Raw genomic sequence first — 14,816 nt, 5'->3', positions numbered from 1 at the left:
AATTAAGTACATTAAATCAAATGAACATTTTGTAAGTAATTAAGCCCGTTTCTCCTTAAATTGTTCGTTGTCCATAAACAAGATTGGGTATTTTTGAATATGCAAGTCTCTAGGAATCTTGTGGTTATTTAAAAATTCCTTCCAGCTCGGTTGAGAGAGGCGTAGCTGTTTTGACCTTTCATTCTGTGTAACCAACTGCCTTAGGTGTGAATGTAGCTGGTTTGCTGTAGTGTAGTTTGCACCAAAAATTTGCGGCTGTAAATTTGTTTAATGTGTGGGAATATGTTATCGCTCTTCAGTCTTAGGAACGGAGGCACCAGTTGTGTTTTCCTGGCCAGGCTATGAAGGATGACATATGGAGTGATTCAAGTGGGTAGCTGTGTTGGTTTGAAGCTGCACAACCAAACAAAATCAGAGTCCAGTGATTTTGTTTTGACATCTGGAGTGATTCATGTCCAAATAAGCACATGGGGAATGGAGGTTAAGAAGGGGCAACAGTTCTTAGGTGTTTAGTCTAAGCAAAGGTTTAGAGATGTTAGCATCTTATTTTCTTCAAAAAATCAATTTGCTGAATTCTCACAGTTGTTTATAGAATAATCAAATAGAGATGGAAGGTACCTCCTGAGTCATCTAGTCCAACCCCATGCACTATGCAGGACACTCACATCCCAATCGCTCATCTACTGTAACCTGCCACCCCTTTGTCTTCACAGAATCAGCCGCTCCGTCAGATGGCTAACCAGCCTCTGTTTAAAAATTTCTAAAGATGGAGACACCCCCCCCCCCCGCCCGAGGAAGTCTGGAACTTTATCACTTCTTGAAATGTCCTCAAGGGAGGGAATACATTATGCTAAAGGCTGTTATGTCCAATTTGCTTCAGCCACTTCAATCACACTTTAATATTAAAAGAAACCGTCCTCACATTATTACTAAAGTGTCCTGTTCAACAGCTGGTGGTTGTAAATCAAAAGGATGTTGGAATGTTACAGTCCCATCCCTGGTATCTTAGGGAATATGATCATGTAGCTGCTTCAGAACAAAATCATAACTTATTCAGCTTTTGCTATTAAAACTGCGCTTTCTTTAGAGGTATTTTCAAAATAATATAAGAAGTCTTTTTTCTTAAGGAAAAATCTACGTATGTGATAGGCTGGACAGGAGCAATTTTTGTTTCCCCATTTTATCTTCAGGTCATTTGCTCACATATCTTCAGGTCATTTGTTCTTTGCTCTCACATGGCTTATAACAAATACAACAAATGTGATGTGTCTATATTTTATATAGACACTCTGTATCTATATCATCTATATCTATTTGTACTCATCATCTATGGAAATTAGAAATATTAGATTGCTGGTTATAATTCATCATAGAGACTCATTTATAGCAATAGAAACCCACGCAAGTAGAACCACAGTCAGTTCTCTGAGTTATAAGCATAATAGTTATAAAAATAATCAAGAATAATTCACACCAAGTCTTCTGAGAACTATCTATATAATTTTGTTTAATGCATGATGAAAGATTCCTGGAAATCCTGAGTCTGTATTGTAGATTCAAGCAATAGATTCAAGCCAGAATTTCTAAAACCAGAAGGAAGTATGACTTGAATCTGACGTTTGACTTACTCCAAGAATTTCTACAGAAACATTTGAAGCTTTCAACTGACCAGTGGACTGAAAACTAGCCTTCAGTAGTACCAAGCTACTGGCCAGTCATTCTTTCCCTCAGAAACTGAAGAAATATCACGTCTTGCAAAAACCTTTCTTTTAAGACACCACCATGCCGAATAGAAGAGCCATAAGAACGGGCCATAACGTAGCAATAGATTCAAGTGGGTAGTCATGTTGGTCTGAAGCAGCACAAGAAAACAAAATCAGAGTCCAGTGTCAGCTTTAAGACCAACAAAGATTTATTCAAGGCGTGAGCTTTTGAGTGCAAGCACTCTTCCTCAGAGTAAATGGAACACGGATCATAAGTGTACAGATGCACCTTTAAGACCAACAAAGATTTATTCAGGGCGTGAGCTTTCGTATGCAAGCACTCTTCATCAGAGTAAATGGAAAAAGAATCATAAGTGTACAGATATAAGGCAATAAAATCAGAGTCCAGTAGCACCTTTAAAACCAACAAAGATTTATTCAAGGCGTGAGCTTTTAATAAATCTTTTTGTTGGTCTTGAATGAATATTTGTTGGTCTTAAAGGTGCCACTGGACTCTGATTTTGTTTTGTTGTAGCAGTATTCCAGTTTAATCCGAATCACGTTTTCCCACCCTTTTCTTATATGACCAAGCATCAGGGAGAAGCGGAACATGCATTGCTTTCCCAGTAATGAGTGAAACTTCTTCGGTAGGAGGACCTCTTTCAGTCAGTCATAAAGGTTTGGCTTCCTCAAGATCCCCAACCAAATGTTAAAAGCTCCCTGTCAGAAAAGATCCGCAGCGGCCGCGAGCCTGCGCAACCCGCCCCCAGCGGCGCGCCTTGTGATTGGACGGGCGGCCCTTCGCATCGCCCCTCCCCTCCCTTGGAGACGAACTCCCGTCCAATGGCGACGCGGGAACGGGCCGGGCCGGCCTGGAGATTGGGCGGGCGGTTGCTAGGCGGCGAGGCGCAGGCGGCCGGCCGGAGTGGGCATGGCGGCGGCGGCGGCGGCGGCGGGGCTGCTGCTGGGCCTGGCGCTGGCGGGCTGGGCGCTGGGGGCGGCCATGGCTGGGCTGTACGCGGCGGACGCGGGCCCGGTGCGCGTGCTGGAGGCGGGCTCGGTGCGGGCGGCGCTGCTGGGCTCGCCCTCGGCCTGGCTGCTGCAGTTCTACAGCTCGGCCTGCGGACACTGCGTGGCCTTCGCGCCCGCCTGGCGGGCCTTGGCGGCCGACGTGCGAGGTGAGGAGCCGTGGGACGGCCCTGTCTCCTTCAGCGCCCCCCCAACCCCATTATAACCCCATTATTTTTCATTTATTTTAAATTTCTTCTATTTCTGTCTTCTGTATACCGCGCTCCCTTCCGGCTCCGAGTGGTTTGCATAGAACAGGGTAGTCCAATTGCAACCCTCCAGATGTCCATGGACTACAATCCCCATGAGCCCCTGCCAGCGTTCGCTGGCAGGGTCTCATGGGAATTGTAGTCCATGGACATCTGGAGGGCCGCAGTTGGACTACCCCGGACTTAGAGGAAGTACAGCATAGTTCATTAAAATCAGAATCCAGAAGCACCTTTAAGACCTTTGAATCTAGCATAATTCATGATAACAAGTGAAACACTAGTAACAGCTGATGGCAGTTTCCTTAATATTTCCATATTACGAGTCCAGTTTCCACTTGCTTTCTGCTTGCATTTGCCGCCCACTGTGTAAATAACTTGTGTGGGTTAAGTGCCCCCAAGTCACTTCCAAATGATGGCAACCTTTTCCGAAATGTGCTCCAGAACATCCAACCGTGAACAGCCTAAAATGTGGTCTTGCCAGACGAGGCCCCTGGCTTCCGTTATTGAGTCAGATTCAAGTGGGGAGCCGTATTGGTCTGAAGTAGCACAACAAAAATAGAGTCTGAAAGCACAGTTATAAAAAGGTGCTAGAGTCCACTAGCACCTTTAAGGCCAAAAATCTTTGTTGGTCTTAAAGGTGCTACTAGACTCTGATTTTATTGTGCTACTTGATACCAACATGGTAACCGTTAGAGTCTGCGCCTTATATCTCCACAGTTATGATGGTTGTTCATTGAGTCTGACGAAGAGTGCTTGCACTCGACAGCTCTCGCATTGAATAAATCTTTGTTGGTCTTAAAGTTGCTACTGGACTCTATTTATATTATTGAGGCACTTCACATCATGCTGGATCTTCATGTTAATGTCAGTTGTCATTTAAGCCAGGGGTAGTCAACCTGTGGTCCTCCAGATGTTCATGGACTACATTTCTCATGAGCCCCTGCCAGCAAATCGCTTGAACAATTTCATTTCTTCATTATGAACCTAAAAGTTATGTCATTCTCCAGAAGCCATCACTGTTGCTTCTTTATGTTCAACTGTAATACTGCTTTGGCACTTTTGTTTCAAGTCTTCAAACAGTAATGTGGTTTCATCTCTACTTCTCAAATGGTTAATGTTCATTTCGCCAATTTTCATTCTTGTCTTTTTATCTAAATCTAATCCAGCTTTCCTTATAATACAATCTACATCTTTAAACCGCCTGTGGCGCCACGGGCGCCACGGACTATATAATTCGGTAAGGGGGGTAGAGGTGGGATTAGTCCGTGATGAGGAAGGGTCCGGATTGGACCCTTTCTCACGACAGACAATCGGAGGGACCAATCGGCAGGCGCGAAGCGCCTGCCGATTGGTCCCTCCGATTCCCAGCTCCAGGAACTGCGAGCCGCGCACAGTGCGGCTCGCAGTTCCTCCCGGCCTCTCGCCGCGTCAGGCCGCCGACCCAGGGAGCCCCCGATTCCCAGCTCCAGGGACTGCGAAGCGCGGCTGCCGGGGGTTCCCTGCCTGGCGGGCGAAGCGCGGCTGCCAGGGGTTCCCTGCCTGGCGGGCTGACGTGGCGAGAGGCGCGAAGCGCCTCTCGCCGCGTCAGCCCGCTGCCAAGGAAACAAGCTCGCCGCCGCCGACCAGCCCGCCGCCGACCAGCCCGCCGCCGCAGGTCAGGACCTAGCGCCCGCTGCATTCCCCTGCAGCGGGCTTGATTACTAGTATCAGTTTAAAAGACAGGGAGGTAAAATACATCCTTGTCTAGCTCCTTTGCCGATTAGAAATTATTTCTCCACACTGTGTCCTAATAGTAACTTTTGCCTAGAGTAAAGGTTACACATCAAAACAAATCAGATGCTGTAGCACACCCATTTCTTTTAAAACCAACACAAGCTGATTTCTTGTGGAATGTTCTTGTATGTTTGTACACAAATAAACCTTTGTTGTTCTTAAAGGTGCCACTGGACTCAAATTTTGTAGCACAGCATAAATTTGCCATGTGATCTTAGATAGAATCATGGAGTTGGAAGTGATGTCCAGAATCATTGTCCAACCCCCTGCAGAATGATGGAAATTCACAACTACCTGCCCAGCCACAGTGACCCCAATTCCATGTCCAGATGATGTTGTTGTTGCTGTTGTTGTTAGGTGCGAAGTCGTGTCTGACCCATCCGACCCCATGGACAATGATCCTCCAGCCCTTCCTGTCTCTACCATTCCCTGGAGTCAGATGATGTACTCCCCCTCAAAAAAAAATATATTGCTGGCCAGTCTAGTCTGGAGGAATTTTGCCTTCTGACCCCAAAGTGGCGATCAGCATTTCCCAGGGCATGCAGGAAAGGGCCAATCTCAGTTTCTCTTTCTTTTCTAAATCCATCTTGAAACTCTGGCATTTATCATTCCATGTATGGTAATAGTATTTGTTTGAAGGTGTTGAACATCACTTTACTTATGCTAAAAATTATTGCAATGGTCTCATGGTTGTTTTAATCTTTTTTAGTTTTGGAATTGGAATGCAAATTGAATGTTTCAAGTTAGGCATTGTTTTGTTTCCATATTTTTCGCCATAATCTTATTAAGATTTTGATGGACCCCATTTCTCTGGCTTGGAATAGCTGTACCGATATCCCTTCTATTTGTTTCCCCCAATTGCTTTAAGTGCAGCTTTCACTACAGGTTCTAAAAAAGTAGTTTCTTCTTCAAAAGTTTTTCAAAAGGTTCCCATCCATTCATCTTTTTTGGGAGGAATCCATCATCTCTTTTATATAGTTCTTCCATGTATTTTTCCCATTATTTATTATTTTTTAATTATTTATTTTAGAAAAACTGTGAAGAAAAGAAAAGGGAGAAAGGGGGAAAAGGGTTATACAACATAATTGTATTTGTCGAAGATAGTAATGTAGTCTGACCTACATAAAGGTTCCGTTAAAGTTAATGTTTCTGTTGAACAATGTTTCCGTTGAACTAGTTGATACGTTATATGTTATGATTGTTATATTTGTTATGAGGGTCTCGGGCCCCCAGGACATTCACCTGGCCTCAACCAACCTGGTGGAATGAGCTCCTGGAAGAGCTAAGGCTTTCTGCAGGGCATGTAAGATGGAGCTCTTCTGCCAGGTGTATGGTTGAGGCCAGGCTGTAGTCCTGGAGTTACCATCAGGGGATTCCCTAGAGCCAATGAGATCAGGACCCTCACTCCTAAAGAAAGCTCCGGGCTGCATGCTGGACAGGGGAGGAGATAGGGGGTTAATTTTTAATGAATTGCCATATTTTATGTCTGGGGATTTTAAGGGTTGTTGTTTTATTCTTTTATTATAAACCGCCCTGAGTCTTTGAGAGCGGTGGTATATAAGTTAAAATATTAATTCAATAAATAAATAATTGCTAGAGGTGTAGGCTGCAATCTGGAACATTTAAACTTTACCAACATCAGTGGTGATGGATGATTGGGCCTTTAGCAAGGATGAGCATTATCCATAGAATCATAGAGTTGGAAGGGACCTCCAGGGTCATTTAGTACAAATTAGTTTTCACCTGTAAGTTGGCATGATTTCTCTCAGTCATCACCAAATATACAGTTGATGCATCTAACCCATCAGTGTAGTATGAAAATAAAGCTTATAAATGCATTAAACAGGAATGTGCCTGTGTTTTCTTTACAGGGAGTCCTTTGTGAACTCAGAACAGTTTGCATCCCAGATGGTGCACTTTAACTAAGCATTTGTCTAGAGATGACCCTGCATTGTTTTGAGGCAATTCATTTGCATCAGCTTTACAGTGCATCTGTTCATAGTTCAAGGGTCAGAGGCAGGTGGAAAAGGAAAGTACAGCAGTTGTGAATCATGAATGAGACAGATAACTGAGCCAACCTTGGATTTGAAGAAGAGGAAGAGTTGGTTCCTATATGCCGCTTTTCTCTACCCGAAGGAGGCTCAAAGCGGCTTACAGTCGCCTTCCCTTTCCTCTTCCCACAACAGACACCCTGTGAGGTGGGTGAGGCTGAGAGAGCCCTGATATCACTGCTTGGTCAGAACAGTTTTTTCAGTGCCGTTGTGAGCCCAAGGTCACCCAGCTGGCTGCATGTGGGAGAGTGCAGAATCGAACCCGGCATGCCAGATTAGAAGCCCGCACTACTAACCACTACAACAAACTGGTTTGCTTGTGCTCTCTTTGACAAGGTTGCTTCTTTCATCTCTTGTGTGCTTGCCAAGTGCTTCCTCATATGCCCAGAGGTTCCTGTAGGTACCCTGGTGCTTGTTCATATGTCAATATCTTGTGGACCACATTTTCAAAGAAAAGCAGGAATGTATTTTAACAGTGATGCAGGTAATATTGAGCAAAGGTGGTGTTTGACACGGAAACCTTTTATCTTTTTTGTGTAGAAACAAAAATAGTTTATTTGTGCAAAATGCCCAGTATCATTTCCACCCATCTCAACAAAATGCCTGGTAGAGGAGCTTCCTTTTGCTGGCCCTGTGCAACTGTTTTAGTTCCGCTAGGGCCCTGATCTCCTCTGGGAGTTCCATCAGGTGGGGGGGCCAGGACAGAGAAAGCTCTTGCCCTAGTTGAGGTCAACTGGACTTCCTTGGGGCCAGGGATCATTAGCCAGCTGGAGGTAGCAGAACACAGAAACCTTTGAGGGGCATAGGCAGAGAGGCCAGTTACACTGGGTCCAGACTGCGTACGGCCTTGAAGGTAATTACCAAAACCTTAAGCCTGATCCGGAATTCAACTGGTAGCCAGTGCAATTGTTGTAGAATGGGCTGGATGTGGGACCTCCATGACTGCTGCATTCTGGACCAGCTGTAGTTTCTGGATCAGAGTAAAGGGTTTGCATAGAACGAGTTGCAGAAGTCTAGCCTAGAGGTGACCATCGCATGGTTCATTGTGGCTAGGTGTTCCAGGGCCAAGTAGGGCACTAGTAGTTTGGCTTGGTGAAGGTGGCAGAATGCCAGCCGTGCTGCTCTTGTGACCTGGGACTCCATTGAGAGGGAAGCATCTAGGATCACACCTAGGTTCCTGGTGAAGCAAGCCACTGATAGCTGCACACCATCCAGGATGGGCAAACACGCTTCCTTAGACCCTTCCTGCCTAGCCGTAAGACCTCCGTCTTTGAAGGATTGAGCTTCAGATGACTTTGTTTGAACCACCATGTGACTGCTTCCAGGCAGCTGGCTAATGCTTCTGGGCCAGGCTGGAAGCCCGACTGGGATGGGTCTAGGACTGAAGCTTTTTCCAGGTATGCTGATATTAGGTCCGCAACAGCCCTTTCAATAATTTTTCCCAGGAACACTAGGTGCTAAATGGATCAGTAGTTGTCGGACTCCCGCAGGTCTAGAGACAGTGGGAGTCAACAGTGGGCGAACCACTGCCTCTTTGATCTCCTCTGGGAATTCTCCCATTTCAAGGGAGAGGTTGATGGGTCTCCCAGAGGGGACCCAGCAACTGGTTTGGGTAAAATGGAGGGCTGGAGGATGATGGGTCATCCTTTGGGGGGGGGAGGTATGTATGAATGAAGTACATTAAATTAATGAATTGAGAAAGTGATTTTGGTTCACACTCCCACGTTTGATGTAATTTGGGAAACTAGACTATGTTTATACTAGTGTTGTACAGAAATTGTAAGAATAAAACTTCTGTTTGCTTTCAGAATGGGGGCCTGCAATAAGAATTGGAGTGCTGGACTGTGGTGATGAAGTAAACTATGAAGTTTGTAAAGAGTATGGAATTCAGTACTATCCAACTTTCAGGGTATTTATTTTTGAATTATTTTTGTTGTTATTTTATTTGGATTAAAATTGAGCTCCCTCCCCTCATCTTCCCTTACAAACAAATTATGTTGACCATATGACCTGCATACCAGCCACCCAGGTTCATGTGTGTTAATAACAAGAGATCTCAACTAACTTGCCTGGCTTAAGAGGGGTGATATATTAATACAAAAATGAAGAAATCTAGAAATAAAATTTGGAGGGGGGACCAAAAGATTAGGTTATAAGGGTATCTAGAAAGCAGCGATTACTTACAGACAACACTGCTTACACTGTTCATTGGATGCCCGATTCTGTTGACTTGCAGTGTTTAATCTGCCTTGAGTCTCAGTTAGAAAGGCAGACTCTACATCACACAGGTTCTCATACTGTCCAGGCTGTCGGTTAAGACCTGCCTCAGAAGCCTTGCTGTTTGCTCCCTTGCCTTCAGAGGTAAGGAGGGTGGCAGCCAGGAAACAGGATTATTCTATAGCAACACCTCATCTGTTGGGCGCTTTTCTGCCCAGCTGCCTCTGTTGCTTTCTTGACGTTCCAGACTAACACCCTGTGTCTGTTCACTCAGGCTTTAAAATTTTTCTTAACACTTTTTGAATTTGAAAACTTACTCTGAGCTGCCTGATCTGTTTTTATGATCTGTTCTTAAACTGGGTTGTTTTTGTTTAATTTGGGGTTTAATTCTTTTATTATTATCTTGTTGGCTGAAAGGTGAAATTTTTCTAAATGAATGGTTGATCGTTTACATTTTTCTTTATTGCTTGTGTAATTGGAGGAATGGTACAGTGGGTCAGTACTCAAGGTATGGATGTTTCAGGCTGATCCTGCACTGAGTAGGAGGTTGTACTAGATGGCCTGTATGGTCCCTTCTAACTCAATAGTTCTATGATAGTCTCACCCTGCTGGATTGTTGACAATTGTAATCAAACTTTTATTTAATAAATGCTTATTAATTTCAAAAATAGAACAGAAAGATAGAGAAAGAAAAAAGAATAAGTACTTACAGACAATAAATATTACAAAACAATTATTGCAATCTTCAATTATTTCTCAAGTCTAATACAGCTACGAAGTTATTGACTCATACAGTCTGAGTAAGGGTGCCAACAATCTTGGAATCCTTCAGAGGGCCTCCTGTTTATGATGCTTGTTAACTTGGCTATCTTACGAAGCTCACTGACCTTGTCAAACCAGTCCGTAGTAGTTCAGCTTGCTTCCAATACTGCACAGTAAGCAATCTTACCGCCGGTGTGGCATGAAATAGAGTTCTTTGGTGTTAAAGAGTAGTTTCTCTGGCATAAAACTTAATATATATTTAGAATACAATGGAAATTTAATATTTAACATTTTTTCTAATATCGCACAAATCTTATTCCAAAATTTCTTGACCTTACAGTTCTAGCACGTATGATAAAAGGAACCCAGTTTGTCATTACACCTCCAGTATTTATCATCATGATGTTTCAACATTTTGCTTATAACTTTTGGAGTTAAATACCATCTGTAAAACGTTATTAGCCTGGCATAGAGGAAGAAATATTAGGGAATGAATTGTTCAAAGAAAAACTTTTAGAAATAACTTACCTACAGGTAACCATCGGTGTGGAAAGTGTTCAGTATGTAAATATAGGGTTGAAATTCACCAATACACTTACTGTAATGATTTCTCAATTATCATCAGGGATTTTATAACATGTGACTCCAAAAATCTTATATACATGACTAGTAATCAAGCCTGCTGTACGAAAAATACAGCGGGCGCTAGGTAAGGGAGCCCCCGGCAGCCGCACTCTGCGGTTGGCCCGGCCGATGGTCTGTCTGGAGGAAGGGGCCAATCGGCTTCCTTCCTCATCCCGGACAGAGCCCGCCCTAACTCCTCCCACTAAGCCCTTACAGCTTTATTTAGTCCGCTGCGCTCATGGCGCCATGGGCTGTGTTAAGATTAGATGTCAATCTGGTGTAGCATATATAGCTATGTCATCCAGAGCACTAAAAATTAGAATTATAAAAGTTCAGCTGACTCCCCCAGACATCCTTCCACATCCTGAACCCAACTGACCCCCCTACGGGCTCTGTTTAAAAATGTCTATTGTATTGTTAATTGTTATTGTTAAATTATTGTTACCCAATACTGGTACTTACTGTATTGGTACTGTTATATTATAATTATTCTTATTACGGTTACAATGTATGCCCCTATATTTTATGTAAACCACCCTGATGCTTATGGGAAGACAGTATAGAAATATAATTAATTAATTAAATGACATCAGCTCTTCCTCCTGATGGATCGCCACCCTGATTCTCCCCCTGAAGCCTTAGCCAGATATCTGGAAGCAGTGACCGGGTGTCTCAAGGACCCATTATGCACGGGGGTTTTAGCGCACATTCGGGGTGGAATGGCGGCGACTAAAATCACGGATAATGCACGGAGCCAGCTGCAACCGGCTGCAGCTTCGGTGCATGCCGCCGAAAAAGCCACGTCAGTGAAATGCGGAAGAAAGCGCAGCTTCCGGGTGAGCGGGGCGCAACCAGAAGCGGCGCCCGGATCGGCGCGTGCATAATCGGTTACTCTGGGTTTTGCCGCCGTCGCGCCCCGCCCCGTGCATAACCGGTATGCGTCGCGTCTTCCCCCTCCGCGTTTTCCACGTGACCCGAAATCGCCGTTTCGGCGGCCGTGCATAATGGGCCAAGAAGAGTTGTCTGAACCTCAGCCCTTCAAAGATGGAGGTCTTATGGCTGGGCAAGAAGGGTCCAAGCGAGGAAGTATATCTGCCCAACCTGGACAGAGTGCGGCTATCAATGGTTCACTCTGCCAGGAGCTTGGGTGTGATTCTTGATGGTACCCTGTCTATGGAGGCACAGGTCACAAGAGTAGCGCAGCTGGCATTCTACCATATACGCTAAGCCAATCTACTAGTGCCCTATTTGGCCCCGGGTCACCTAGCCACAGTGATCCATGTGATGGTTACCTCTAGAGTAGACTTCTACAACTCGCTCTGTGCAGACATACCCGGACGAGAATGCTAGAAGGGTAAGGAGCAAGTAACAGATGCACTATGTAACGGATTGCTCCCTTTATGATGAACTGAGAAGCATATATTTTAAAAGAATACTTCCTACTACCCCAGGTCTTTCCAAAACTGAAAGTCTGATTTTTTAATTATCAGACAATGATACCTATGTCACCAAAAGAGTTGTATTGTTTGCCCTCGCCACCAGAAAGAAAAGATCTAAACTGCATTATTAGGTTGGATATTTAATTGTTATCATTTGTTGTACTGTATTTATATTATCATGTAGGAATGTATTTGATAATGTTTATACCTCATTCCTCCTTATGATTCTACATGTTTTATCTTCAAGTCTTGATTGTGTGCATTTTACAATCGATTGAAATGGCCTATGGCTGATCAATAAACTGAATACTGGAGTAACGAGTGGGCTGTCTTTAAACAAGAGCAAGATGCAAAAATGGTAACCGATCAAAGAAGGCTATTTGGATGAACTTCAGTAGGAGCTATGAAAGAAAAAGGAAATGTTCAAGAAATGTAGGGAAGGACAGACTTCTAAAGAAGTGTATTTCTAAGTTACTAGGCACTGTTGGTCAGCCATCAGAGAGGCCAAAGCTGGGAGGGAATTGAGACTGTCCAGGGAAGCTCACTATAACAAGAAAACTTTTTAAGATACATGTGGAACAAATGTAAGGTAAACAAGGCAATAGGCCCTCTGTTGTGTAACCATGGAGAGGCTCTGATACAGGAAAGGGAGAAAGCAGAAAAGCTCAATCCACGTTTTGCTTCTCTGTTTTCCCAGAAGAATATGGACACATCTACGGATGGTAGTAGGCAAGGTATTGTGTCTAGGTGGCAGGTTGACATGGACAGAGAGGCACCTGGTTGCACTGGATGAATTCAGTTCCCCTTAGCCAAATGGTGGGCACCCAGGAATGCTCAAAGAATTTTCTGGAGAGCTTCCAGAACTCTTAGTGGACTTGAGAGGTGCCAGAAGACTTAAGGAGGGCAAATGTTATGCCAATCTTTAAAAAGGAAAGAGGGATGACCCGGGAAAGTGAATCTGACCTCAATTCCAGGAAAGGCAATGGAGCAGATTTTTAAAGGAGTGATATGCAGTGATCTAAGGTTGACTCAGCCTTCCATCCTTCCGAGGTCGGTAAAATGAGTACCCAGCTTGCTGGGGGGTAAACGGTAATGACTGGGGAAGGCACTGGCAAGCCTGCTTGCAAAGAGGGCGCCGAGGAGCGATCTTGTTGATCGTGGCCATCTTGCGGGACTCCACTAAGGCTGATAACGATGTTGCCAAAAGGTATTGGGTCCCACAGAGCATTCAGGAAGCCATCAGACTCAATAAGTCTTTGCGGGCGGGCTAAAATGCGCCCATCGTCCAACTGGGGAGGGGGTGGCACCTTCAGCCAGGTCTTCAGCCAAGTCTTCAGCCTGATAGGTGTGGCCAGCAACAAATTGCGAGAACCCCAGTGTCACCATGGATGACACCAGATCTGGACCCAACTCGGGGGGGCGGGGGCGCATCTGCATGGACATTGAAGTCACCCAGGATAATAAGCAGCACCAGGATAATAAGCAACACCCAGGCAGCCTCTGCCTCCAGAAGGCCCGACAGAGCATCTGGTGGTGCACTGTGCGATTGGTACACTAACCAGACGGCCAAATTCTTTACTGACTCCCACCCTACTGTGACACATTCAACCCCAAGGATCAATGGCACCGGGAGAGTCCTGTAGAAGTAAGCCTCTCAGGCAAGGATCACCCTCTCCTCCCCTTCCACGGGCTAAGACTGATGGAGGATCAAGAATGCAGGTGGGGTTAGGTCTTTCAGGTTCACCCCCTTGGTGTTGCGTGTGTAGATCACCTGGGCTCTGTGCTTGGACACAAGCTTAATCAGACCTTTACTGAGCAGATCCTGGAGTGCAGCCCTGGCAAGAGAACCTCGAATCTTAAGCCTCTCGGAAACCATGGCTGGCGTGATGAGCTTGTAGGTGGGCACCTGCCTGCAGAGGTTGTCATAGGTACCTTTGTCGAAGAGCATGAGGTTGTTGAGCTTCTCTCTGACTTTCCCTTTGGACCACTCCTTCTTGGCTTTGCCACTGGACTTGTTGACAGAGTCTTGTCCTTCTTGGCCGATATGCCCGCTCCTCCTTCTTGTCGTCCTTGGGAGGCATGGCGGGGCTGGGGCCGGGGCAGCGAGTGCGGCTGCCTCATGCGGCAGCTTCCAGGGAGAAAAAAAGCTGCACCCAGGTCTTGATCATGCGTGCTAGGTCTACCTCGTGCCTTGAAAGTAATCCCGCAAGGTCGAGGATTTGTTAATAGACCTGGCGTTGCAAAGCATCAGAGTCAGCCCCACCTTAGCTCTCTCTCCCCAAAATCATATCTATCTTTAATCTGTGTATAGCCACCACTTTTTCAAAGTACCTTCCGTTTTAAAGGTTTCTAAAGATTTAAATCTATATCTAAATCTATCTCTAATGTTTGGATTAGTAAATTTTATATGTACACTATTGACTCCAATTTCATGCCCAAGTGATCCCCCATCAAAAATCTCCAGAATCCAGACTTGCCTGGAGGACATTCACCTACCATCCTGGGAACCATGGTCACCTTGCAAGGTCAAAATAATTAAGTTTCAGGAGAGCAATAATACAGATGTCTTCAATGAACAAGGATTGGCTCCAAACTTCAGCAGTCAAATTGAACTGTAAGACATGGCAAATAACCTTTTAAACAGCAGCAAGGATACAGTCAATAAACCCTTAACCAAAGGTCACAGCAATTTTTACAGTTTCCTCCAGTCTGGAAACTGCAGCCCACACCTGGGGGTGATGCTTCAAATATGTACTTTATGTTGAAATACCTCAATGAGGCTTTTCATTCATGAGCAAATGAAAAAGATTACTGAACACCTGAATGCCATCTTTGTATACAGCCACATCAAAAGTCCAGTTGGGCCTCAACACTTAGGATATCAGTTGAACAACATTTCCACTTGTTGGGGTTCTCCACAATAGGATCTCCCTTTGATCTCCAGAACCCACTAGTTTGCATAAACACATC

General features: G+C 44.8%; 1 protein-coding gene and 1 pseudogene across 1 annotated transcript in view; one reads left to right on the top strand and one right to left on the bottom strand.

The window, feature by feature from the left end:
• The first annotated feature begins 2,628 nt into the window (after positions 1 to 2,628).
• Positions 2,629 to 14,816, top strand: part of QSOX2 (quiescin sulfhydryl oxidase 2) — a 46,935-nt gene continuing 34,747 nt past the window's right edge. The window contains exons 1-2 of the mRNA XM_077304832.1: positions 2,629 to 2,881; positions 8,613 to 8,713. Coding sequence (XP_077160947.1) covers positions 2,635 to 2,881; positions 8,613 to 8,713 — 348 coding nt within the window. The 5' untranslated portion in view covers positions 2,629 to 2,634. The remainder of the gene's footprint in view (positions 2,882 to 8,612; positions 8,714 to 14,816) is intronic.
• On the bottom strand, positions 13,537 to 13,927 carry LOC143821990 (small ribosomal subunit protein eS25 pseudogene; annotated as a pseudogene).

The sequence above is a fragment of the Paroedura picta genome, chromosome 12, assembly GCF_049243985.1.
Source record: "Paroedura picta isolate Pp20150507F chromosome 12, Ppicta_v3.0, whole genome shotgun sequence".
NCBI classification, from domain to species: domain Eukaryota; kingdom Metazoa; phylum Chordata; class Lepidosauria; order Squamata; family Gekkonidae; genus Paroedura; species Paroedura picta.
The sequence above is the reverse complement of the archived record's forward strand: the minus strand, read 5'-3'. Positions and strand labels throughout refer to the sequence as shown.